The 27,310-nt window shown below is 40.8% G+C and overlaps 1 protein-coding gene across 2 annotated transcripts in view; it reads right to left on the bottom strand.

Moving 5' to 3' along the window:
• Positions 1-27,310, bottom strand: part of nfia (nuclear factor I/A) — a 127,098-nt gene that overhangs the window by 32,872 nt on the left and 66,916 nt on the right. For both annotated transcript variants that reach the window (XM_053634967.1, XM_053634968.1), the window contains exons 3-6: positions 23,299-23,364; positions 16,054-16,128; positions 6,766-6,883; positions 3,052-3,179 (exon numbers count right to left, since the gene is read on the bottom strand). In XM_053634967.1, coding sequence (XP_053490942.1) covers positions 3,052-3,179; positions 6,766-6,883; positions 16,054-16,128; positions 23,299-23,364 — 387 coding nt within the window. The remainder of the gene's footprint in view (positions 1-3,051; positions 3,180-6,765; positions 6,884-16,053; positions 16,129-23,298; positions 23,365-27,310) is intronic.

Raw genomic sequence — 27,310 nt, 5'->3', positions numbered from 1 at the left:
ACACAAATAGAACCAAGCACACACACACAAACACACACAAACATGAATCAAAACCACAGTTGACAACCCCATTATGCCATTAAAACAGTCTTCTCAGTCCTCTCCCTTCATGCTTGTGTTAAACAGGGCACTTTTCCAAAGCAAATCTCACAACACATATGGACACGTCATATTCAATGCACAATTCCAAATGCTCTGACGGGGTGGAAATGACATCATGCACAAATACAGGTCGCAAGGGTCGTATCAGGCTGGAGGTATGTGGGAGGGAGATGGGGAGAAATCATCTGGACAAACAAAATAATAAAAACTCAAACACCAACAACAACACTGGGTCCTGTGGGACAGGAAATGAGCAGGGGGTGGGGTGGAGGGTGGAGGAGGGAATCGGGGTTCAGGGTGGGGAGGGTGTGAGAACAATGACGGAGCATTACCTTGTCTTGAGATGAACGAACTAGCTAGCGAGCCACGCAGTTTATATCCAGCTTTGAAGGACAAGGAAGGAAATAAACAAGGGGGAAGAAAAGAACAAAAAAGAGGCAGGGTGAATAGAAGAGCAGAGTGAGTGATAGCTCAGCAATTCAGCTATTCATGTCAGACATGTTTTCCTCCAGACTGGACAAAGCCTGGAAAACCAGTGCTCAGGTCACATTCACACACCTCCACACACACACATCACAAAACTGAAACAAACACAGTCAGAATTACACACGTACACACATGTACAGCACGCATCACTTTCTCTTTCTTTCTAAAAAAAAAAAGTATCTCATCTTTTCCTAGAGCTCTTTCCTTGTTGTCACTCATCTCTAAATACTGACAAAACTCAAAATAAAATTCTCTCTGTACAGACTTGAACATACTTAACAAAGGGCAGATCTACACAGACAGTCAAAATACTTTAAACACCCAATATATGAGTATTTCTGGTTAAACCTTAAGTAATGGGATTCATTTCAGACTCAAATTAGAAGCACTTGGTAGGACAGGAATAAGTGAGAAATCTGACAGAGATTGTATTTTATTGGAAATGATCTAGGTATCATTGGAAAAGACCTAAATGTTTATAACTCTAATTAAGCACGTATAGGACGTAACATATATTTGATACTAGCACTGTTTCTGAGTCTTTTATCAACGTGCTTAACTAATCTACCATCCAAATGCACCTGCCTCTAATAAAGCACTCATACAGAGTCCCATGAGGACCTCGGAGTGACTGAGCAGTCCTTAAATACAAAGATGGAGGTCTTTGCTGGACACTTTCCTTATTTTATTACCATTTTATCATCTCATCAGCTCTGATACCATTTAAACTGTAACACAAATGAAAAAGTCAGTGTAAAGTTGAACAGTTTTAGACAGTTTGAGTGTTGATTAAACAGTGTTACATACTCATATAGCATATTTCTCTTTGCTCCAAATCGAACTGGGCCATCTCAAATAAAGGGGCTATAATCACGAGGAAAATCTGATTAGCCAGCATATTCTACAGATGATAAATTTTAGCCAAAGGAGAGGCAGAAGGATGGAAAGAGAGATCAGAGAGAGCAGTGTAGAGGTCAGCCCTGCCGGTTGAGTGACTGGAGAATTTAAGGTCTCTGTCAGAGCTGAAGGCTGGGTTTTATTGGGCATGACCTTGTCCGTTACAGCCTCTGTCTGAGGTGGGAAGCCCTGCATGTGATACTGGGATATGGTTATACAAGAGGGTTTAAATCAGGGAGAGAGAGACAGAGAGAGAGGCTGACAGAGGACAGTTGGGAGTCAGGACAGATTTACAGTCCTTCACCTAGCACCACTGCAGCAGGTTCAACAGAACATGAAAACACACACACACACACACACACACACACACACACACACACACACAGAGTTCAATGCAATATTAAATGCAGCATGTTAGTGATAACTGTTAGCCATGTTACTGGCATGAAGTTAAATGCAAAGACCCTGTAGAGTTTTACTATTTTTTTAATTCACACTTTTTCTACTGACAAGGTGTCAGAGTCAGTGCCTAATGTTCCTAATGTTGAACAATTCCACACTTTCCTTCTGCCTGAGAGGCATTTCTCAGTGGGAAAAATTGTTTAGTTCCAGGACCAAAATGCTTATGGTTTGGAACCAAGGACCTGTGACGTCAGCAGGCTGGGGACACATAACCGTCAAAAAAAAAGAAAAAGAAAAAAGATATGATAGAAATGATCTAAGGTTTAAGGAGGAAACAAATGTTTTATTAGCTGCTGAAACAAACTAGATATGAGCTACACTGTTCATGCATTTGAAATAAGCAATAAAAGTATATACTGTATGTTGTCTTGCTTATTACTGTTGTCTATGATAACGGCGATATGTAGATGCTGAAGGATTTGACTTTGGATCATAAAATTTGTTCTTAAAATCAGAAGTAAACTTTATAAAGCCCTCTACTGTCGTTATTGTTTGTGTGTATTTCAGCTACATGCAGGCTACTTCTTAAAAAGTGGAAAAGTGTGTTGGTGGGAAAAGGGGGTGACTGACACTACGATAAAACCCACTCGGTCAGACAAGATGGAATACTCAGAGAAGAGAGAGATGAGTAAAAAAATAAAAATCTATATACACGCTAAAATTCAATTCGAATCCAAACAAGAAAGAGACACATTAGGAAAGGGAATATCAGTGACAGTATAAGATAGTGATGATGAACTCCACAAAACTGGCTTCCACCCATAACCAAGACCACACACCCCAAAACAAATACACACACAGACACAAACTCATACAGCATACAGTATATGAATGTATGAATATTCATTTAGGTATATGTTCTCTCATTCCTCAGCATCTAATGCCTTGACTTGTGTGTGTGGGTGTAGATACATTCAGACATGTGTGAATATATGCATATGTGTACACATCTCGGTGAACTGTGGTGTGTATGAGAAGGGCAGAGCAGCATTAAGAGCTTCGTTGGCTGTGTGTGTGTGTGTGTGTGTGTGTGAGAGAGAGAGAGAGAGAGAGAGAGAGAGAGAGAGAGAGCGAGAGAGAAAGAGTGAGTGTGAAGAGGGTTACCTGGCTCTACTTCATGCCAGCTGCTGGCTTGGCTTCCGCTGCCTGGGGATCGCCCCTGACCAGGGTAGTAGGACTCCTCGCCTGGACTGTCCACCTCCTCCTCCATGCACTTAATCCGCTTTGCAGAACTGCACAGAGATTAACACACACACACACACACACACACACACAATAAGAGATGGAGGAATAGACTGATGAGACTTATGCTATTTCAGATATGGTGTATGGTGAGTTTGTATGGAAGCTGGCTAATATCCACCAACAGCATCAGCTGATACAGTTCAGTGCTAATCCTCAAAGCCAAATCAAGATTAGGGCTCATCTCACACTCAAACGGGGCAGATGGTGCTACAGCGGTACATTCACAGAGCATAAGAGGGAATAAATGAAGGGAGGGCGTTTACATTTCTATATACACTATAGTCTAAGGCAGTGTTTCTCAGTCCCAGCTCTCTTACACACTATACAGTGATCACAACTCTGTGGGGGTGAGGCACTACTGGGGAATATATAATGATATAAAAAAGGTTTTTTGTTGTTGTTTCCTATCATATAAAACCACAACTGCTGACTAATACAGAGTGAAAATACATAGCTTGTATTAATTTCATATTCACATGTTCCTCTCCTGTTGACTGCACAGATTTTCTAGTAAAAAATGTTTCATCCTTGAAAATTCTCACTGGATAGTTCTCCCAATTTTATGCTGCTAACTTGTGAGGGAGAGAGTGAGTTAATAGACATATGAAGCCACCACATCTTTTTTTTTTTTTAAAGATGCATGGCTAGTGATTTTCTCTACTGCAGTATTAATCAAACTTACCATTTTAGAATGAAAACGTAGACCTAGTACTGGACAATATGGACAAAAACTTATACCACGGTATACTTTCTCATCTCATGGTATCAGTATATATCACAGTATAATGGGATGTCCCTTCAGTTTAACGGTTAAGCATAGTTAACAAGTAAAATATATGAACACAAACCCCACAATTTGACTAAAAATTTAAGTCAGCACAATCCACTATTTTTTTTATGCGCTTTTTTTGTAAGAGAATGTTTTTCCTTCAGCAAGCTTAAGGGTTACAAACATAAATATCAGTTTTTGAAAAATTTTATTAAAAAAAATGAATAGGGTGTTTTTTTTTTTTTATTTGTGATCCTACACAAATGCAGCGTGGCAAAATGGTTCTGACACTGTAATCTGTCCAAACCTGTTGTAAAAATCCAACACTTGAGCCAGATACAGCATAATGGCAAGCATTTTCCTATTTTTAAGTGAAAATGAGAACTTTCCTAAAAAATTTTATTTTTCTCTTTATTGCATTACATTCAATGGTCCAGAATGCTGCAGCTAGACTGTTTCTGGGCGTACGAAAGCGTGAACATATTACCCTCCGTTTTTAATTTCTCTTCATTGGCTTCCAGTCTGTTATAGAATTGATTTGAAGAGCCTTCTATTTATTTTGAAATCTCTAAATGGATTGGCACCAGCCTATATATCCAATCTCTTATCCATGCACAATTCATCAAGGTCCCTTAGATCTTCAGAACAGAGGCTGTTGACTGTTCCTCGGTCAAGAATAAAACTGAGAGGCGATCGTGCCTTTTCACTAGTTGCCCTGAAACTATGGAATAGTCTACCCATATGCACATCAGAACCGCTTCAACATTATATGATTTTAAACCCAAAGTTAAAAACTTTCTTTTGTCATGCTGTAATTTTACAAAGAAAACAAAATCCTTGAGAAGAATTACAAACAGTACAATATGAATTAATATCAGCTCCTACAGCATCTTACACCATGGGACCACTTGGGAGCGGTGAAAACATTTGAACTCTAGATGACATGGTTTCACACTGACCTCAGGACAGAGGAAATCTGCATCTCTCAACATCAAGATAATGTGTTTGAAAGCACAGCTGCAAATTATACATCAATCTCATAAACGGCCTCTGTAACACTAATATGACGTAAATCTTTTGTGCTGATGGAAAACTTGAGGGTTTTTTTTCTCTAGTTCTAACACACCTGACTAAACTGTTAAAGCACTAATATTAATAACAGCATGATGAGCTGGATGGGGTGTGTTAGAGCGGTGCGCACACGGCACACACTCAGCTCTCGAGGGATTGAAAAGCTCTGGTGTAGTGCAGTAAATAAAGGTCAATCACTTATGAACACACATACACACACACACACACACACACACACAAAACATGTTTCTTGCATGCCTACGACTCTCAGAGGCCAGAGGTGGCTGATATGTTGTACGTAATGTGAATGCTGACGAGAGTCACTGATCTGATGAAGGCTGGGCTTTGACATTTATTTGTTAATGTAGGGCCTACTGGTGTTTTTCACTCATAATCACTTAATTACTCTCGAGCATGCAGCCACACACAGGTTTCTTGTTCCAGATGTTTTCTTTGGCAGGCCTGGCTGAAGAGGCCACTGAAGCATGTGGGTAGATCTCACACACACACACACACACACACACACACACAAACATAAACTATACATGTAGACACACACACACACACACACACACACCCTCACACACCAAAAGAAACCATGCTCACCTCATGTGTAAGCACTATAACTCAAGTCCTGAAACTTTTACAGCCTACTGCGCGCGAGAAGCGAACATCTGAAATCTGTCCTCTTCGTCTGGAAATATATGGCAATATGTTTCTATATTTCTAATATATGGATTAGAAAGTGAAACGTGCACGTGGGTTTTTTAAATGTATGTGTGCGTATGTATACTTTGCCAGTCAAAGGTTTGCGAACACCCTATATTTTAGCATTTGTGTTTAAATGAGCAATAACCACATTTGAAATATTCTACAACTGCATTCTGAAACGTTTAAGTGAAGCAATCTAGAGCTAGATCTTTTTAATTAGTCACTTAACACATAGCACATACTCTATATATGTCTTATGGTTAATATTAGCACTGTCTATGAGTATTGTGTGAGTACTGCCTTCTAATTTGAATAAATCACTGATTAGACTCCGAGAGCGGCCATTTCGTATGTCATTAATTACAAATTCCTTATTTAACTGGTTTGCTTTGCTGCAGTAATAGTGAATAAACTCTAATAAAATATAAGAAACTCAAGGTGTACAGTATAGATGTATAAATGTGTGTGTGTGTGTGTGTGTGGATGTGTGTACGTGTGTATCCATGTACATTTTAGGTGTACTGCACAGTGTTCAAGCAGTTAAAGTGACAAGAAAGGCTGCTAAATCAGCATTCTCAGCGGAGCCTCAATTCAGTGTCTGTATGATTTCCAAACCAGTCCCTTACACACACACACACACACACACACACACACCTGTCTATGAGACTGAGCAATGCCAAAAGAAAGACCTGGCCACTCAGTAAAGCTTTCCACTGAGGCATTGTGTGTGTGCGTGTGTGTGCGTGTGTGTGTGTGTGTGTGTGTATGTGTGGGTGTGTGTGTGTGTGTGTGTGTGTGTGTGCGCGGCCAGGCAGGCGGTACTAGATGGAGGCTCCAGGTGGACACACATATGCTGGCGGCTCATGAACCTCCAACTCCTGCAGACTCTCTTCAACCCTCGGCCAGCACATCGATCTCTGCCTACACTGATTAATTAAGACCCAGAGAGAGAGAGAGAGAGAGAGAGAGAGAGAGAGAGAGAGAGAGGTGGGGGGAGTAAAAGCATTTAAAGAGAAAGGTACCTGCTAGAAGAGGTGCTGGGTAGGGGCCGCCTCATAGCACCTGGGCTCATACTGTAGTAAGAGGAGCTGTCCAAATCTGCCAGTGAGAAGTTGGGTCCTGTCCCTGCCGCAATTGGGGCTGTAACACACACACACAAACACACACAAACACACACACACAAACACACACAGAGAAAAAGAAAAGGTAAGAACACAAGAGGTAGGGGAAAAGCTTCCTCCCCTAACCAGGCATTAGATTTCCGTTTAGCTCTGTTCATCTCCATTACCAGGCCTGATATGAGCACTTTGCCTCACACGAGCCTTTACCTTGTTTTGCCAAACTGCATTAGGTCGTCTCAAAATTCTCAACCCCTCCTCCCCCAATCCGGCTAGCCGCAGAGCCTTCCGTCCCTGCTCATGTAGATCACTGGCAAGCACTCTGCTCTATCGAACGCCTTTGTCATCCACTCCATAAAGCTCTGATGCCTCTTTATATTCATCGTGACTGAGACCACTATTTTTGATGAGGACAGCGTAAACGTGTAAGGAAGCAGGCCTGGCCCTGCATACATAATACCCCACAGCCCGGGCCAAGGATGGAAGGAGGGGGCAGACGACAGCACGGAAGAGCCTGATAGACACGGTAATGGGCCTCCTAATTAACATTGGAAGAGGACACGGTTACGGGAGAAACTTGGACCCTGAGAGAGAGAGAGAGAGACAGAGAGAGCGAGAGACAGAGAGAGCGAGAGAGAGAGAGCGAGAGAGATGAAAGGAGAGTGAGAGAAAGAGGGAGGGTTCTGGTTCTCAGGCCAAATAGAGGTGCAAAAGTTGACCACATGTAGTAATGCCAGGGAAGGAGCCAATGCTCAATAATTTCATCTCAGAGAGTCATGTCTTTATTTTAAAATTTTTTTTTTTTCATCCCAGGCCAGCTCTCCCTTCTAATAGAAGTGGCGGAGCCAGTTATTTACGAGGCACAGTAAAGCCATCTGCATTTGCATGGCTAATAGTGGGACATGAAGTAATTTGTGTGAGAGCTAACCTGGGCACTGAGCTGCAGTAACTCAGACAGCCTGCACACACACACACACACACACACACACACACACACACACAGACAGGCAGAGTGACCAGTCCATGGCGCTGCAGTTTGGGGAGAAAAATGAACATGCTGCAGTCTGTCTGACTGGAATGGAAATCAATCATAAAGGTAATCCACGGTCTCTACCTCTTAAGGGCTTTAGCAAGTGCTTTTGCTCGCAGGATTCCAAATGAAGCCTGTGGCTATCAGGCCAGCATTGATCCCCCTCTCTCCCTCTTCTTCTGTCCCTCTCTTTCCCATTCTCTCTCTCTCCATCTATGATCTCCCTTGTGCTACTTTCAGAGTTTCCAGTGCAGAAAGTACATTAGCTGAATGTTTCAATCTATTTTGCCTACTTAGAGAAGATGGTTAGGTTAAAGGGATAGAGGTAAGGTTGCTGAGACAGGGGAAAAATAGAAAGGAGAATAAAAAACAGACAGAGAGAAGCCATACCAAAAATAGACTTCTGAAAACATGTTTCAGTTCATAAACCAGGATCTTTCAGTCATACAATCCTGAAATCCTTACATACTAAAATCGTAAATAAGAGTTTTCAAACTCAGGTTAACGCGTGTCTACTAACCAGAGTTTCGGTGAAAGTAGCGCAAATAATACAGCCAGTTTACAAGCAAAAGGTTTTCTGGTGTTTTCCATAATAATGGCTTAAATAATCCAGAATTTCTCATGGTGTGTATTTGGACAGATTTGAAGGGATTTGGGTTGGATAATTATTTATCAATTTCAGTTTGGAATCATTGGATCATTTTGAGGAGACTGAAGTTGTGACAAGGCTACAATATAAACCTCCTCGACTTGAGGCCTGCTTCTAAAATGAGTTACAGCCTGCAAGGAAATAACATTCCTACAACAGCAAGTCAAACATGGGATATAACAACAGAGCAGTGCTGTCAATCCAACCCTTACGTCTAACTGAAAGAGACAAACACCTACTAACTGACTCAACAAACGCCTTTATGAATTTATTCATTTTAAACGGAGACAGGTCTAAGTGTCTGTATGTGTGGGTAGCCATGTGTTGACATGTTGGTGGAGACCAAATGTCGCCATGAGAATGGGAATATACTGTATGATAGTTTTGACTGTTTTTCTTTTTTTTACATTCTTTCTTCTTTTTTTTATTATAACTAAAACAGTATATTGAAATAAAAATAAATCAATAAAAACTAATAAAAAATAAATGTCCCAGAAGGTTTCCTTAAGGTAACTGAGGTTATGGTTAGATTTAAGTGTGTGTGTGTGTGCGTAATTCCCTTTTGTAAAAGAAGTAGAAGAAACAGGCAGGTATAGAGAGAAAGGCAGAGTAAAGAAGTCTAAGACCAGTTTAGGATGCTTGAAGCTTCCTCTCCATACACACACACACACACACACACACACACACACACACACACACACACTGCACCCACCGACCCACTACAGGTTAATGCTGCCACAAAAGCTGAAGGGTCTTTTTAACTGAAAGAGCGCAAGAGCAGAAGGAAGAGAGAAAAAATGCCTTTTGTTCAGTGGATTTTCAAAACTGAGGAATTTGACAACAAAAGCAGCAATCAACGTCAAAACTCTGGACATCCGGCCTCTTCTTGTCCTCCTTCTCCCCACCTCACCCTTCATGATCTTTATGATGGGAGATCCTCTTGAGCTAATGTGATGCGAGTCAGCTCTTTTTTGTCCTCTGTCAACTGAACTGAGGATCTGTACCATGAGAGAACTTAGCAACGGTTCCATGGACTCCGTGGCCTTGGGATGAACGTGAGGGGCAGCAGGAAAGAGCAGCAAGTCGAGGTGTGCATGAGAAAGCAAGGTGACCGATACTGATACTGATCATGTTATATGTATTAGACCAAGATTCTGTTTGTTTCCCTCCATAACGCTAGACCTAGCACTCCCTGGATCATATTTATACTAATCTGGGATCCATTCACCCTCCTTATAAACATAGGACAGTAATTACATACAATCTCTATAGGAATGTACAATTAAATTTTTCCATTTCTGATCTCCTTATATCAAAGCTCTAAATAGCTGATGATATCTGACACTGGTCCGATGCTAACTTTCCAACTGAAGACGCAGCACTAGCTGACATTGTCCAAGATTCTGTCACACAGGCAGGATGTTGTTTAAGACATGGTGCTGACATACACAACATGGCCAAAAGTACGTGGACACCTGACCATTACTCCCATATGTGCCAATTGCCAATTCCAATTCCATGGGCATTAGCATGGAGTTTGTCCCCTTTGCTGTTATAACAGCCTCCATTCTTCTGGGAAGGCTTTCCACAAGATTTTGGAACGTGGCAGTGGGGATTTGCTCATTCAGCCACGAGAGCATCAGTAAAGCTGGCACTGATGTCAAGTAAGAAGGTATGGTGCGCAATCGGTGTTCCAGTTCATCCCAAAGATGTTCAGTGTGTTTGAGGTTAGAACTCAAGCAACTCAAGTTCTTCCACTTCGACCTTTGCAAACCATGTCTTTATGGAACTTGCTTTGTGCAAGGGGCATTGTCATACTGGAACAGGTTTGGGGCCGTTAGTTCCAGTGAATCAAAATCTTAATGCTTCAGAAGGGGTATCCAATCTTATCCAGACAGGGAGGATGTGGGTGCAGGTTTTCATTCCAACCAAGCAGAAGCCACAACAGTCTATTGAAAGCCAAGATCAAAAGATTAAAACATGTGGAATCAAGTGTAGCTCCTGATTGATTGGAAATAAAATCTGCACCCACACCGGCCCTCTGGGGATAAGATTGGACACCCCTCCTATAAAATTGTGTGCATGTGACTTTGTAGCAACACTTTGGGGTATGATGATCAAGTGTCCACATATTTTTGGCCATACAGCGGACAAGGTCATTGTCAGTCACACATTTTCACAGCATAAACTGCACTGATTCGATTCAGTATCGATCCAGTTTCAGGTTAATATTGATAGTACCAGATCGGCATCTCAACCCTCTGAAACATTATCTTCATGTTGTCAAGCTTAGCTGCATCGGGTGTCCTAGATTTGGGTCGAAGCTCTGCAGGAATGCAGAGGAAGAGGAGGATGATTGGTTAGCACTGTATTAGGATATGAAGGGCAGAAAACACTCATAGATCATCACCTCTCGTCCTAGAAGTTTCATAAATATAGTACTCACTGTGCAACTGCTTACTTGTCACATCCACAGCTCTTTACCTCGTCATTATCCACAATTCATCTTGTCAGTTGTAGCAGATTGTCACTACGGCATTATCATTTTTAGAGCTTTGAGTGTATATTTCCATGCAGATGCTTGGCTCAGAGTTGGCTGAGCGGTGGCCGCTTTCCCAGTGGTTCAGTCAACGCAGGCGGCCACAGGGCCAAGACTGAAAAGGAGCCGGGGATGATGGCTGCCCTTTGACTTTTCCATTATTCATTCTTTTTCCCTGTTCCGTCATATGGTTGTGCATATGCAGTGGTGCCCAGGGATATCCCAGGAGTCCCTGCGCCAGGCCTGGGCTGTCCAAATTCCTGCCAACTTTTCAGCAGTGTCTTCTGTGCCAGAATAACCACAATGAAATCTTAAATTCTGCCTTTCTGGATTGCAAGGCTCTGCACACTCATCCTGTAGTCTCATGGTTCTCACAGTGAGGTCCAGGGAAAACCAAGGGTCAGTGACACATAGCCAGGAGGAACGTGATTTTCTCATTTCGTTATGGCATTATTATTAAAGTTAGCATGCCTATAAATTATGTGACATGGAAACTAATGACAGTTTAAAAATGGGTTCTGTAGGTGGAAAGTTCAGTAAAAAAAAACCCAGCCAAACCTTTATTGTATATTATTGTTATTTTAACAGTTAAAGAATCATTGACTATAAAAAGTTTGAGGATTCCTACTGTAGTCTACCTGAGCTTGTCTGTGTAACAAGTTGCTTCATATAAAAGCCTCCAAGAAGGCAGATTTTGGAAACAGTTTGGTAAGAAATCCAGAGTAAAGCTGAAGAGATGAAGCTGTATGGAGAGGAATGTGATTGCTACTTGTTCTCAGTAAATCGTGTGTCAAGAAATTCAACAAGCACTTGATGTTAGCAGAGAAAGAGAAAGAGAGAGAGAGAGAGCGAGAGACCGAGGGGAGGAGAAAGCATTCAGAAAGGGCGGGTCCAATCTCTAAAATTACCCCTGCCTAGTATTGACCGGCCAATTATGTGGAGTTCCATTTACAAAAACGTAGCTATAACCGCTAACTTTATGGAGACTTTCATTCCCCTGCCCCCCAACCCTCCCCGCACCTCTACACAGCCTTCCTCCTCTTTTTTTTTTTTGTGGTGCTTTAATAGGATATTGATCGACAGAAGCAGATTCGATTGGGCTGCCACTGAATTGTGTAATGGGTGCACAAAGCCAAGGTCAGGGAGTATAGACAGGGAAGAGCTAAGGCAGCCTGTCGTCCATTCAATATCCCCACCCTTCATCTTCCGAATGGCCGCGATCTCTGTGCGCAACCTCTTCCTTGTTCACTTCAATAAAATCTCAGGAAACACACATGTAACTCAGACCGTGCTTCAGTGCAACCTGGTGCAAGGTATCTCATGCGCCTTCTAACCTAGAAATCTTACCTCAGACACACACACACACAATCATATCATCATACCGCTACAGCTTGTACATTTACAAGCGTACATAGGCTGCTCCATAGGGACCGATCCTATTAGAGAGAGGACTGATAACAGCAGCCAGTATTTTTGAGGTAGTGTGCTGAAGGTGGACAGGATTTGGTGAAAGACTGATTTTTTTTTTTTTTATTGGAGTTATGCAACTTGTTTTCTGATATATCTCATTATAATGTTTTTAATGGCCTGAAAGTCTCTTTGAAATATAAATTTAAGAACAGCTTATATAAAGAGTCTAAAATTAGCCCAAATGTGCACCGTGTGACACAGTAAATGTAAATACATCCATATAAATAAATGTCACTGGTCACTGGACTATAAAGAGAAAGGCGTGGGGCGGTGGGAACTGAAGGGATGAATATAAAAAAAAAAAATCACTTTTGATTCGAACAGAACAGCAAGCATATGCCACCCAGCGTTGGTCTTTCTTCCCCACGTGTCACAGATGTTAGGATAAAAGCCAATGCCTCCGTGGAGCTGGATCAATTATGCATATTCCTTAATCTCATTACAATCATATGCCAGGACTTCAGATGCAGCGCAGCACTGACTGTGCTAATCGTACTAATATCTCTCTTTCTCTCGACCTCTTCACACACACACACACACACACACACACACAGGTCTAAACAGCCACATCTCCTGAGCCATCATAAGCTCGTCTCTTACCTCCCTCTCTCTAACACACATACGCTCACACACACTGAGCTAATCCCCCCCCCCCCTCCATGCCGTGGTGGCACCCGGACGTTGTCCCTCTCTCCAGATGCTGTCTTTGTGCTGGCAGGATGCACAAGGCCGTGGGTGGGAAGCACCATGCATGGGCTCAGTGCCCAGGTCCATGGCGCCCCTCTCTTTCCCCACTGCAGGGCCCACGATGAGATCACGGAGCACTGGGGATCAATGGCCCTTTGATCAGAAGGATCCTGTAAGTGCTGACAGGCGGTTTGGATCAGCTATTGTTAGCGCCAATCGACAGGTCTGTATGGATCGCGCTGCGCTCTGTCACTCTCCACTGTAGACGTCTGCAATTTTTAAAGGTCATGCTTCCCTATTCCTCCAACCCCTCTTTCTTTCTTTGTTTCTCTTTGGGGCTTGTCTTCCCCTACTTTAATCCTATCTATCTGGTCTGTCATGGAAAACGTAGAGCCAAGGGTGTTTTTTTTGTTTCTTTTTTTTTTTTTTTAAAGAAAGTGTATACAGTTCTGGGATATAACTATGATGATTTTTCTACAGTAAAGACATTATGCAGCAAGAAAGTGTAGTAAGTCATTAGTAAGCAATACCTTTATTGCTTTTGAACCAAATGTTCTGCCATTTAACAAATATATATGTTTACAAATTAGAATCATCAACTAAATTAGGTTTCAATGAATCAATTTAGTGTTAACTTCTTTCAACAACAAAAATAATAATGCCAGTAGCACAAGCGAATGGCATCATATTGATTTGTCAAACTTTAGGCAATAGGTGGGCTCCCTCTCTCCTCATACAACAATAGTTTAAATTTAAGAAATTTCTTATACTCATTTATTTTCTATCTATACTATATGTCTGCAAACTTTTCTTTATGAAGAATCCCAATAGGATTTGTAAGATGATCTAAAACTCATATAAAACTCCAGTGTCAGCAATGAATTAGAATCCAACAGCCGTAAGATAAGATTAGCAACCTCAGATCAATAAGATATCTGGTGTGTATGTAGTCCAGACTGTATTGCTGTGAACATTTTACTGTATATTGAATGTGGAAAAAGTCTATTAGTGCCACAAAGAGTACTTGGATCCCAATTGTTGCTGCTGAATAATAATAAATATAGTGATGATAATAATAACAACATTATTCATTTATATAACATCATAGCTGAATAATTTAAGGTGCCCCTTTATGTCAAAGAGTGCAAAGCTGTGATGTAAACTAACATTGTTTTTCTTTCTTTCTTTTTTATTTAAGCAGAAAACTATATTTAGCCATGGTTTCATTTTCTAGCAGTGCAACAGTAGATGCCATGCTCGAGCGGATCAAACAAGAAAGAAATGTGAAAGTGCATAAAAGTCAAGATGGCATTATTGAGACATCTGCAAATACAGCCAAGGATTAACGAGAAGCAAAAGAAATTGGACATGGAATGACTGAGGGATAGAGAGATATACGCGGACTTTTTCCAGAACTTCATTCCAGTCGATTTAACATGGACGGCTCTGATTTCGCTTGTCCCTCTCACAGGGCCCTTATTAAAAATAGTTCAAGTTCAAGCTCACACTTGAAAGATCTCTTCAAGTATTAGCAAATAGCAACGTAGTGAGTGAAAGTAAACCTAGAGGGCGGTTTTATATTTCACCAGGTTCTTACATGTAGCATTGTACAATCCTGATTCCCCACACTTGCAACATTATGGCTGGGATGTCAATCAAGCATGTTTATTCGAAAATGTACTCGTGTCCAAACAGTTATCGGTTCATTCAAGCTGAATCCCTAATTTCTCTATCTGTGGATTAATAAAGTATTATCTGATCTTATGTTATATATAAATGCAACAATTTTGGTATCAAACAAACACTTTTAATATTTTTACTTGATTCAACAGTGCTCTTGAATTCCTGATTCTGATTGGTCAGAAGGTGTTACTTAATTTTATATAGTTGTACAGCCTTTCACAATAGTGTTGGCTGCAATGTACACAGGAGAACGTATGTTTTACATTCCACACGGATGGATAAAAACGTGTAATTGTTGATGTTGTGTAAGGAGACGTTTATTTAACATTTTTGGAAGGAGTCTCCAATGTCAGTGCTTTGTAACAGTTAGAGGTAAAGGTAAAGAGCTAAAGTTTTCCAACATGGTGACTAACTTGTTTTCGTGGATGTTCTATAACAATAAACATGACTATAAATAGATTTACTTAAAAAAAAACAACTAGCATAACATCATCCACATATATGAACCCATGATTGGCTTGCGTCACTGTGATTTGCCCATGGAGAGAGAATGCTACCCCTCCCACAGGCAATTTTGCTCTGCTGGCTCCCAGCCACAAATGGCCATGGCATCATCAAACATGTGATCGCTACATGCTAGGACGAATGCCACTCAGATGACCTGTGCCACTCAAGACTCTGGACTCTCGTTCTTTAATAAAAATAATAACAAATTGCACTTCTAGATGTGTTATTCTTGTTACGTAATCAACTGTGGGGTGGTAATGGCATCACACCACACAGATGTTGATTCTTTTCCCATAACAGCACACCCTGTCATGTTTAATTCCTTATATATTTCCTGAGACTTTAAGTATCATGATTGTGTCCTGTTAGTTAGCTTCTAGAAGAAATGGCTAAACCATAGCCAAGACCTTCATAAACCCAGGCCTTAAAACGGAAGACTATGTTTATTTACAAATGACACAAATATATTAGAAATGATCAAGTATATCTAAAGGGTTCTCCTTTTCAATGCTGGTTTCCTTTTCAATGCATGGTTTCCCTGTCTATCGTGTCTGACTGAACTCACTGACTTCAGTGAAAGTCTAATCATTCAAACATCACATGGTGAAATGCGACAAAAGCGCTTACTCTGCGAGACTCGGACAAGTTCGGAGACGGTGAAGACACCTGATGTGACGAAACTGTCCTGGAAGCCCAGATGTCCTAGGAAAGAGGAAGACACCGCATTAATACAACATACACTACAATATAGATCCCAGGAATACTTGTGTTACTCTCTCCTGCTCTAACACACGAGTTAACTCATCAGCTATTACTAATCCTGCTGAAACAGTTGTATTAGACTAGGGAAATATGGCTCTGCTGTGGTCTGTCTCTCCAGGATTGGCACCATATACACATAATAGCATGAAAAAAACAGAATATTTCTAATATAATATTTCTGTAGTATGCATATTATTTAGATAACAGTTTATATTATTTTATACCATCAAAAATGATGATGATTGGTTCTGGCATTGATAAGACACAGTGCTAAACAATATGAAAGCAATACCTCTGTAAAAGTACCTATACTATGAGAAAACATAATAGACAATCTGTGTCCACAAGTACACTACACACTAGGACTGTCACCTTCATTTAAGAACTGCATTCAACTTGTTATTTGTATATGAATACAAATTAATAAATGTTATACTGCTAGAGTGCGCATTAGCAATAGTGCTACACTTTCTGTTTGTAGTGCATACATTCTGAAAGGGAAGAAATTGTGTCCCTTTTTGAGCGATTTTGGAAGAAAATCACAAGAAGGCAACCTCAAATTTTATCAGAAATGTTAATGTTCCATATTTGTTTCACAATAATCACACCACCACGTTGTTGATTCCTTTCCTATAACAGCACCCGGTTATATTGTGTTTTATTTCTTACTTTTAGGTTTTTGGAAGCACTCTACAGTGTCAGTGCTTTGTAAAGTCAGAGGTAGAGCCATTCCTTTAAGTTTTCTGATACAAGAAATTCTTGCACGGTTTGCGGTTTCTTGGCAAAACAACAAGGTCCAATTTTTTGTCTTATAAATGTCAAGAAAGAGAAAAAAAAAACGGCTGGTGAAAGAACGATTGTTTATAGCTATTATAATGCAAGTGATAACAGGTACTAAATTGTCTTGTGAAAGTTCCACTACATTAAATGTCCTGTTCCTGGACGTGGATGCATTCTTTCATACTTAATTGATACATCATTCAAATGAAAATGTAAATAGAGTTTGCCACATTTGACATGCATTTATTCTGAGCCAATTCTTCAGACATTAGATCTGTAATTCAGTAGTTTTTGTGACTAAAAGTAAAATGTGGGAACATCAAACATTCAAATGAGCTTTTTCATTTTAGTAAATTTGATGTCCATCTCAATAGTATCCAAAGAGTGAAATTTACTTTGCCAGCCCCAGTATGACACAAAACTATATTGTTTGTAGGAGTCCCAGAGGAGTCTGGCAATTTCCAAGGCACTGATAAGTTACACTGTATATGTTCAATACTTATCAATGTATTATATAATTAATCTTGACATATACATCTCACACACACGGTCACGAGAAAGTTATGGGGACGGACGGAGGGAGTGTTTAGGGTGACATGGAGGGTAGGTCACATCTGGAGCAGATCCCCTGAGCGTGGGACAGTCTCTCAGTGGAAACACACACACACACACACACACACACACACACACACACACACACACACAGAGAGCATGAGAGAGAGAGAGTTCTTTTTGAAGGGGCCCTGAGAAGGGGCAGTATAAGGAGAAAGAGGAAGTGTAAATTGTGCGTGTGTGTGTCAGAGAGTAAGATGAGCAGGTGTGATGACTCTGGCTAAGACATGCTCTCTGAGGGCCAGCTGGTGCTCCGCAGCCCCAGTTACTGTGAATATTGACCAGAGAGCAGCTGACCCACACCTCGGTCCCTGTCCTCCGACTGCTGCCGACCACTGAAGCGTCCCACACACAGGCACACACTCTGATTTTACACACTTTATTTACTCATACTGCACAATCAGCTGTTATGGTTATCCTGGTGGTCCTTCCCCCAAACAGATCCCTCCTGAAGCCCTGAAGCTCTAGTCTCTTTTAGCCCCATAGCCTATATAGCTAATGTCTAACTACTTTGTTTTACAGAGTCTAGATTTTATAGACTTTATGTTTAGCTCATCCATTGACAACTCCTTTCTGTAACACTTTCCAGTCAAATATATTTGATATATAGTAATCCTAGTAACCTTAAGGGAAGTTGCTGCAAGATGTGAGGAATGTGGCCGCTTTTAAAAAGAGCTGACGTTGCCATTTTTTGGTCAAAGCAAAGTTTCCAAAGTTGAAAAACTTCAGTTTTTCAGGAAAGCACAGAGTGACGTCAAATGCTTTAAAAAAAACTAAACATTTATTTAACCTCCTGACTAATCAGGTCACAAATTGAGGGACAAGTGAGAAAAACATGAAGGACAAAACAAATGAAAAGAAAACATGAAAACAAATGGGATTTATGACTTGGTGAATTGCAAATATTTCGCTGTCATTATCACAGCGTTGCACTATAACTAAAAATAAGAATGTGGCCATTCGGACAGCTTGGACATTTGCCAGTATGCAAAGTGACGTCCCAGTTTAACTGTGGCTACATACTGTACAGTCAAGTTGCACAAGCAGCTCCTCTTCTCTTCATCACCAGAGTTAAACTGAGATTTATACAGATAGAAACCTAGGCTGATTAGTTAACTAGAACCGGTAACATTGCTGTTATGGTTACAGTTGAGCTATTGTTTACTAATCACTAACCTCTCAATGTTATAGTTATAATGACGCCAATCACTGTTCCTTTCGTTCACATGGATTTGATTTGGATCATGGGACGTTATATACTGTACATGGAGAATTTCAGAATGCGTACTTTGGCGGGGAAATTTATAAACAGCAATCTGTCATGGAATGAGTTTTGGCCTGATGAAAATCTTTGCGTGTAAACATAACCAATAAAAAGTATTCTGCACTGCCTGTTCAAATCAACAAAATCTCAACGACACAAATAAGAGATTTAAAATAAATGAGTAAAGATGACAGACACAGAACACCAGGACTTGCTAAATCAACACCTGGAGCACTTTCTCCTCTTGTACGGCAGACAGGAAGCCACAAGAAGAATCATGAAAAGAGCTGATGTAGTTATTAAACGCCGCTTTTGTGCTGCTTGGTGGTGACAAAAGCCATAAAAAGCCCTCAACAGGAAACAGTTTGGCAATGACGGCCCTGATATAGAGATGTACAACATGTGGATGAGGGGAATTATAAAGAAAAAAAGAAGGGAAAAAAAAACGGAGCACGCGGCAAGGGATATTCGCGGCTCATTGGGAGAGAAAGTGCTGACACTATCTAGAAGCCTGTGCCTCCAGAGAGCACTGCTGCACTGATGCGCCTCACACTCGAGAAGCTTGGGGTCTATGAGTGAAAGGAAGGTGGTGGACATGTATGTGATTGGATAAAGGCACAGAAAAGCATCAAGAAAGATTAAAAAGATAGAACAAGCAAAAGTAGAGAGAGAGAGAGAGAGAGAGCAAGAGTGAGAGAGAGAGAGAAAGAGAGAGAGAGAGAGAGAGAGAGAGAGAGAGAGAAGGAGAGAGAGAGAGAGAGTCAAAGTTTCCATGCAGCTGTACATACTGTAACAACAATAATACAGGGCAGAAGTGAAGCGCACAATTACTTGGAAAACAGACGGATGACGCAATGGAGCTGAGAAAACATGAGCAAGAGAGAGAGAGAGAGAGAGAGAGAGAGAGAGAGAGAGAGAGAGAGTGCTTCCATCACTGGAGTTCCAGTATAGAGTGCATATGTACAGTTAAGTTCACTGAGGCCATTACCATGAGTGCCTCGTATAGGGAGGTAGGGGGCAAGGGAAGGGGCCAGGCCTCTATATCTCAACATGGATAATCACTCCCAGCTGTGTCCACTATTGCACTCCACACACACACAAACACACACACACACACACACACTTACACATACACACACACACGCACACTTACACATACACATACACACACACACACACACACATACATACACATGCACACACACACACACACACACACACACACACACACATACATACACATGCACACACACATACATACACACACACACACACATGCATACATACACATGCACACACACATACACACACATACACACACATACACATGCACACCAGGAGGAGCCATGGTTTGTCTTTCACAGCAGCACTGAGACCTAAACAACACTCTTACAGCAACAGCAACAGGGTTCTAACTGCCTGTAGTCACACACACACACACACACACACACACACACACACACACACACAGCAGAGTAACACTAGATTGCACACACAGGTGGATATTGATGCCGTTCCACTACTTCCTGTTACTTTCAAGAGAAACTTTATTCTACCTGTTTCTCCTTACACTTTTAACACCACCTGTCTTTTGTCTTTCCTAGCCTGTCTCTCTCTCTCTCTGTCCGTCTCTCTCTCTCTCTCTCTCTGTCCGTCTCTCTCACACGCTGTGTATGGTGGAAAACATGGGAGAAGGGATATCCTCTGGTCTTATCTAATGGCCTGTGGGTTGTATAATGACTGCTCCTGACCCTGAAGCACACCACTCTGCTGAGTGAAAATGCACGTAGCACGGTGTACTAGGACAAGGTTTAGGAGAGATAAAAACATCTGAAATAGTGCAATCACACTTTTCCCTGAGAGAGAATGAGAGCAACAGAGGGCGGGGTTGGCGGTGGTGGTGGTGGTGGTGGCGGTGGCGGGGGGTGGGGGATCGGGGGAGTTGTGGTGTTTGGTGGATTAGGGGGAGGGAGTGGCAGGCTAAAGTCACCAGCAGGTCATAGGGTCAGTCCTGACCAGGGATGGCCGAATCAATGTCACTATCATATATCAAATACTAGAAAATAATGATAGAATATTTCATTTAAACAACAATATGTTCAAATGTTTAAGATATCATGTTTTACTTTGAGTCATCTGATGTAAGTCTTGAAACGCGATTCTGAAACCTTATGGCCAAAATATTTGGTGTAACAAAAAAACAAGCTCTGAATAAATGTGTAATTTATGGTATATTTAATTTTTACATTTTCTTTTTAATAATGTACACAGAAAAAAACTATAAGTCACATTCAGTATGATCCATCTACAGTTATTGGAGTTGCTCTCTTTCTGTTTCCCACATATAAAGACTATACAGCAAACAGGAAGTGATTTGGGATTGGTTTTAAATATGTGTTGTCTGCAGTTTTCCTCAATAAAGATATAAGATGTATATTTAAAAAAAAAAACAACATTTCTTCTGTTTTAATTTACCCTCACTAATTTTATTTTATAGACATTTTTCTGTTTTATTACTCTTATTCATGGCTATATCACATCATGTATTTGTCCATCATCATCATCATCATCATCATTATTATTATTATTATTATTATTATTCTTGAACCAATTTGTCCTGGCCAGGTTTGTGGTAAAACCGGCGTGAATCCTGCATGCTAGAAGAATATGAATTCCCCCAGATGTTACATCACCATGCACACAAACACCCACTGGGAGGAAACCGGAGAACCCGGAGGAAACCCATGCAAACCAAAGGAGCTCATGCAAAACAGCTCAGGACCCTTGAGATTTGAGGCTACAAGTTATTATCATTCTAAAATAAGAACATTACTTTTAAAGGAATTTGACGAGTATTAAAGTGTCTCCACCGTACAGTTGTGAATGCTGTTTAACAGACACTGGGAATGGCTGGTCACGAATACACCGCCCACAGTGACAAACTGCAGATGAAAGGGATTTGCATGATTTGTAATGGGACAAATCAAACAGACAAATAAATAAAAGCGGTGTTTAGACTTTCAGAAGAGAAAGGGAATGTGCGCAAGTGAACGACAAAGAGAAAATCCTGCCTAACACAAATAGATGAGGAGAAGGAGGTCATCTGCATATGTGGTGAGAGAGCTGAACACGCAACTCATCTGTGTGCATGCTCTAATCAGAGTAAACAGCAGCCACAGGACACGCAGGGCCAACATACACAAGCACACAGAAACAGCTGTACGGACCAGACTGGACCTACGCACAGCAATCTTTAAGCGAGCGCTTTATAGTCCAGGGTCGGGGAAACGTGCGCGGAGATCTTATAGATCACGGCAGGATAAGTGCTCTGATCTTTCGCTCTGCTTTATTTAATCACGGTGCTGTTTTCTACGTTCGGTTCAGAAGATTGAACATTTTAGTTTGATGACTCAGGTGCTTCATTAGCTGATGAGTTGGAGCAGGGCGGTCAGTAAAGTGTGTGTACACCCTGATTTGAGTTTGTAACCTCAAACCTCTGTATTGTAAGGCACAGTTTAGTCTCTCAGCTAAAATGTCTTCATATTAGTGTACTAAATAGTAAGTGGAACCACATCATCACAATTGACCAGCGTTAGCACCATGAATAATAATAATAATATGACAATAAACATTTTTAGATAAAGATAGTGAAATAAAGATAGTGCCTGGACACACAAACACTCATCCCAAAAGCACACATTCCCTACAGATACAATATTCTTAATAATTAGTGCCTCCCATTGGCTTATAGCTTTAGCCCTGAGCAGTTAGTGAGTTTTGTGTAGCCCAAAATGAGACCAAGTTGAGATCTTAAAATCTATACTAAAAGTACTTCATTGAGCACGCGTCACCTCACTGAGGTTAACAAAGTTATGTTAGTGAGATGAGTAACTGAAGTGATGCTAATTAGGTTTTGCCTTACACTGTTCACTCATCGTGACAAAGACGGGATTGATATGAAGCCCTTTCCCACTGGTACAATGGCTGTGTTGGTCATGCTACAGAGAACTAGTTTTTTTATGTTTTAAAGAACTGGCCCACATTTCCACCCATGACTATGTTTGACCCTCCAGTGTCAAATTCTTCAACATCTGTACTTCACACCAATGTAAGAAAGAAGGGAGATTTGACTTCTTTATTCTGTGTCGATGCCCAGATGAAGTCCAGGTAGTATTAGCTTTAGCAATAAAGCTCCACATTCACTTCATTGCAATTGATAATCAAACAGCTGTTTCTTTTTCAGAGCAACGATTCTTCATTGTTGTATCAATTTGACTGTTCTTGGCTCTACACAAGCAGCACTTTGCCAGAGGACTGGCTCTTTTGCGGTGGAAAACTGTGGAACAGTTCAAGGTTACATACCTTGTTGGTGAGGAAAAAAAGATTATGAGAGAGGATGTATAGAATTTATGGCATCTCCTTTCTATGGCTGCACATGTGACACAGACACTCACCATTTTCTGGCTGGTCCTTAACGTCCCCTTCACTGGGCTGGTTTGGACTTTCAGACTGCGCAGTTTCTGTACAGTAAGAAAGAGAGAGAGACAGAGAGAGAGAGAGAATTAGAATGAGGACAGTCCTAAAACAGTCAGCCTGGCATTTTAATGTGCCACTCTATAATGATTACTGTGCACATATTTTCAAATGTATGTAGAACTATTAGCCACAGATAAAGTGTAAAGACCCTTCGCTCAGCTTACAGACAGACTCACATACAGTGAGCACCAGAGGAGTTGAGTTACGAGCACATAGTGAGGAGAGAAGTGCATCGGTATTTTGAAAATCAGACATAACTACAGACTTAAGTGCTATTTGGTGAGTTTTAGGAAGCAGGGCAGAGTTTGCTGAAAACAGAGGCATGTCTCAGTTACATGTGATTCTGACCTTGGACTCCCATCTATGTTAGAGTTATAAATTTGAGTTATGTAGAGTATATGTTAGTTATAAATTTGAGTTATGTAGTGTATGTTAATTATAAATGAGAGTTATGTAGAGTATATGTTAGAGTTATAAATTAGAGTTATAAATTAGAGCTACGTAGAGTATATATTAGAGTTATAAATTAGAGTTATGTAGCATATATGTTAGTTATAAATTTGAGTTATGTAGAGTATATGTTAGTTATAAATTAGAGTTATGTAGCATATATGTTAGTTATAAATTAGAGTTATGTAGCATATATGTTAGTTATAAATTTGAGTTATGTAGAGTATATGTTAGTTATAAATTTGAGTTATGTAGAGTATATGTTAGAGTTATAAATTTGAGTTATGTAGAGTATGTTAGTTATAAATTTGAGTTATGTAGAGTATATGTTAGTTATAAATGTGAGTTATGTAGAGTATATGTTAGTTATAAATTAGAGTTATGTAGCATATATGTTAGTTATAAATTTGAGTTATGTAGAGTATATGTTAGTTATAAATTAGAGTTATGTAGCATATATGTTAGTTATAAATTTGAGTTATGTAGAGTATATGTTAGAGTTATAAATCAGAGTTATGTAGAGTTATGTATAGCTCAAACTGTTGCTCAAGTTAAAGGAGGTAGCTTATAATGACACGCTAACTGATTTGTCCATTCAGTTCCACAGTGATGTTGCACTGAATGATCAGAGACCAAAGCAACTGTGTTCTTAACTGTATTCCCTCTCTGCCAGTTTGTTCTCTCCTTCTCTGGAGAGATTTATGTTTTGTGAATAAATGTCTCAGCATATCTGACACACAAGCAAGCAAAAACATTGTAGTCGCTGATCGGAAGTCTAGCCGCCGTCCTGTTGGCAAAAGCTGAAGCCAGAGAGAGAGAGAGAGAGAGAGAGAGAGAGAGAGAGAGAGTGAGAGAGGGGTGGCTGATCTACTGGCAGTCACAGCACTTATGGAAATAAGCCTGGATGGAGAACCCTCCAGACCTGGAAGTGCTGCATCTCTCATAAAAAAGCCCTATAAATTTGATGAGAGAAATCTTCTCCCAACAAGTGCTGGTTAACAGCACCATTAGCTGCAAGAGCAACGATAAGCAAAGATGCATTACAGGGACTTTCTGAAGAACCACCCCGGTCCCGATGCTGTCTCTTTAATGGTTTTTACTGCAGCCAAAAATCTCAAGGAACCAGACCCACCCCCAACCCCCCATGCATGATTTAGATGCAGGGGTGAGTATTGATCTCGCACTGCGGATAAAATTGTCCGTGGGAGAGAAATATTGCAGATATCCACTCGAAGAGAAAGGTCTGCAGTGACTCAGGGTGTAAGGGCTCGCCAGAGAAAGAGACAGCAAAAATGTGATTCACAGTAACAACAGAGTATTTCAAAAAAGGTATATAAAAAAAAGTTACTTTTACAATGTTTGTCTTTAAAGATTTAGGGGGGGAAAAAAACCTTAGGGCTAGAGGTACAGACAAATAAAAATAAGCTTTTGAGTTGGCTCGATGTTTAATTCCTAGCGTAAAGATCTGTATACATGATTGCTAAGCAGAAAAGCCAATTTCACCTCGTTTTCAAAGACATTCAATGGTCCCATTATCCATAAATCAATGATGCACAGCCAATGAATAGAAAAGGCGATGATATAGGTGATTTAAAACACAATTGGAGAAAAATGCAGATAAAGTGAACAAAAGAGGGTGTACCACATGAAAAACACTCAGAAAAAAATAGACAAGGGGGGAAAAAGTTTATCCATCCCTTCCACCATCCCTTCCTAGACAAAGTAAACAATTTAAGGACTTGTTTGCATTCATCCCAGCGCTGCCGTCTGCATCAACAGCTTAAAACAAAGGCAATCTGGAGAGCGGGCCGAGCGCACAAAAAGGCCGCATCCCCCCAGCAACAGCCCAGAGATAAGTGAAAGCAGCGTGGTGGCGCGGGGGGGCAGGGGCTGGGCGCTGGGTGTGTGCATGGAACTACTTTCACACAGTCTCCACAAACCAAGTGCTCTCACACACACTGCCCATCGCTAATTAAAAATGCAAATGAGGCGTGAGACCCAGACCTAGTGTGTCTCATCTGCATTTACCCCCTGTTGAGGGCCCTCTGAGAGACTAAGAGGGTGAAAAAAAAAGCCTCCCGCTTGAAATAAACACAAAAAAAGACACTAAACAACAAACGACTAAATAGATGCATAAACAGGCCTGTTCATGGTCCCCCCCCCCCATACAAGTGCATAACAAGCCACTCTTTCTGCTACAGACTGAAAGACACAGGAGGAATAGTCCCTGTCTACACTTAATTTTGTTCTCACACGGCAGTTAAAAAGAGTTCCCGGGTCACAATGTTCCCAGCTCTTGTGTTGACTGATGTATATGAGTCTCTGTACTTCTGATAAATCCTTAACCAGCCCCATCTCCATCTACGCAACAAGCTCCTCACCAGAGCACAGGCTGCAAGCACCAGCGCACAAGTGCACTAGGGATATGATGTCTTGGTGCTTGCTGAATTAGTCAGCGAGTTGATTCCCTAATTAGATCATTAGAGCCGCTGTGTTGGAGTGTTATAGCCCCTGGCTTGAGGCTCTCAGACCCCCTGTCTCTCTCAGCCTCCCAGGCCAGGCTGGAGGAGTTTCAGAGGCCTGCACACACACACACACACACACACACACACACATCCTGCCTGGCCTGTTTGATTATGCATGCACTAAACCATCTGTACCTCTCGCAGGTCCTCTGCCTCAGTCCGCTGCATTCTCACCGAGTGCTTCGCCGCGCTGTAATCCAATTGTGTGTTAAAACCCTACTTTCAAAAGGCCTTTTACGCAGCGGCCTCAGGAACACGCAGCCCAATAAAAGGAGGCAGAAACTTAATTTAGAAATACAAACGTCCCTTTCTGGCCTATCAATGGAAGGTGAAGCTCCAAGGATCGGAGCATTGTTTTCACAAGTATCATCCCTCCAGACACTTTTTTTTTTACGTTTTTTTTTCCCTTCACAGCCAGCTGTTACAGAAGAAAGAGATGTGGACTATCCAAATCTCTGGCATTCCTTTAGACTTTCGTTTAGAACAAAGAGCTGAGCAACCTAAAAAACAATATAGTGTTCTGAAGCAAAATGAGTAAGAAGTATGAAAAGTTATATATATATATATATATATATATATATATATATATATATATATATATATATATATAAAGATATCTGCAGGCATGCTAAATGATTTTGTACTGCAGATAAGGATTTAGGTTAATATTAAGTGCTACTAAGTTGATGAACTTTTCGAAATTATGACAGAAAGAAAGAAAGAAATGTAAGTTAGCAAATTGGTACTTTTTTGATTGAAAAAGAACGAAACTAAGAAATACATTTAAGATAGCAAATCAGTAAAAATTCTCAAACTGAAGGAAAGAAAAAAGAAAGAAAGATACAAAGAAAGCAAATACAAAGGACTGTGCTCTGTGGGTTTTTTTCACCTCCTCGTGTGCTGGAGGTTGTGTGCTCGCTCAGGCCAGTGTTCTTCTCTGTAGTACACACACACT

Source organism: Ictalurus furcatus, chromosome 10 (genome assembly GCF_023375685.1).
Source record: "Ictalurus furcatus strain D&B chromosome 10, Billie_1.0, whole genome shotgun sequence".
Lineage (NCBI taxonomy): Eukaryota > Metazoa > Chordata > Actinopteri > Siluriformes > Ictaluridae > Ictalurus > Ictalurus furcatus.
This window is presented reverse-complemented; position numbering and strand designations above follow the sequence as displayed.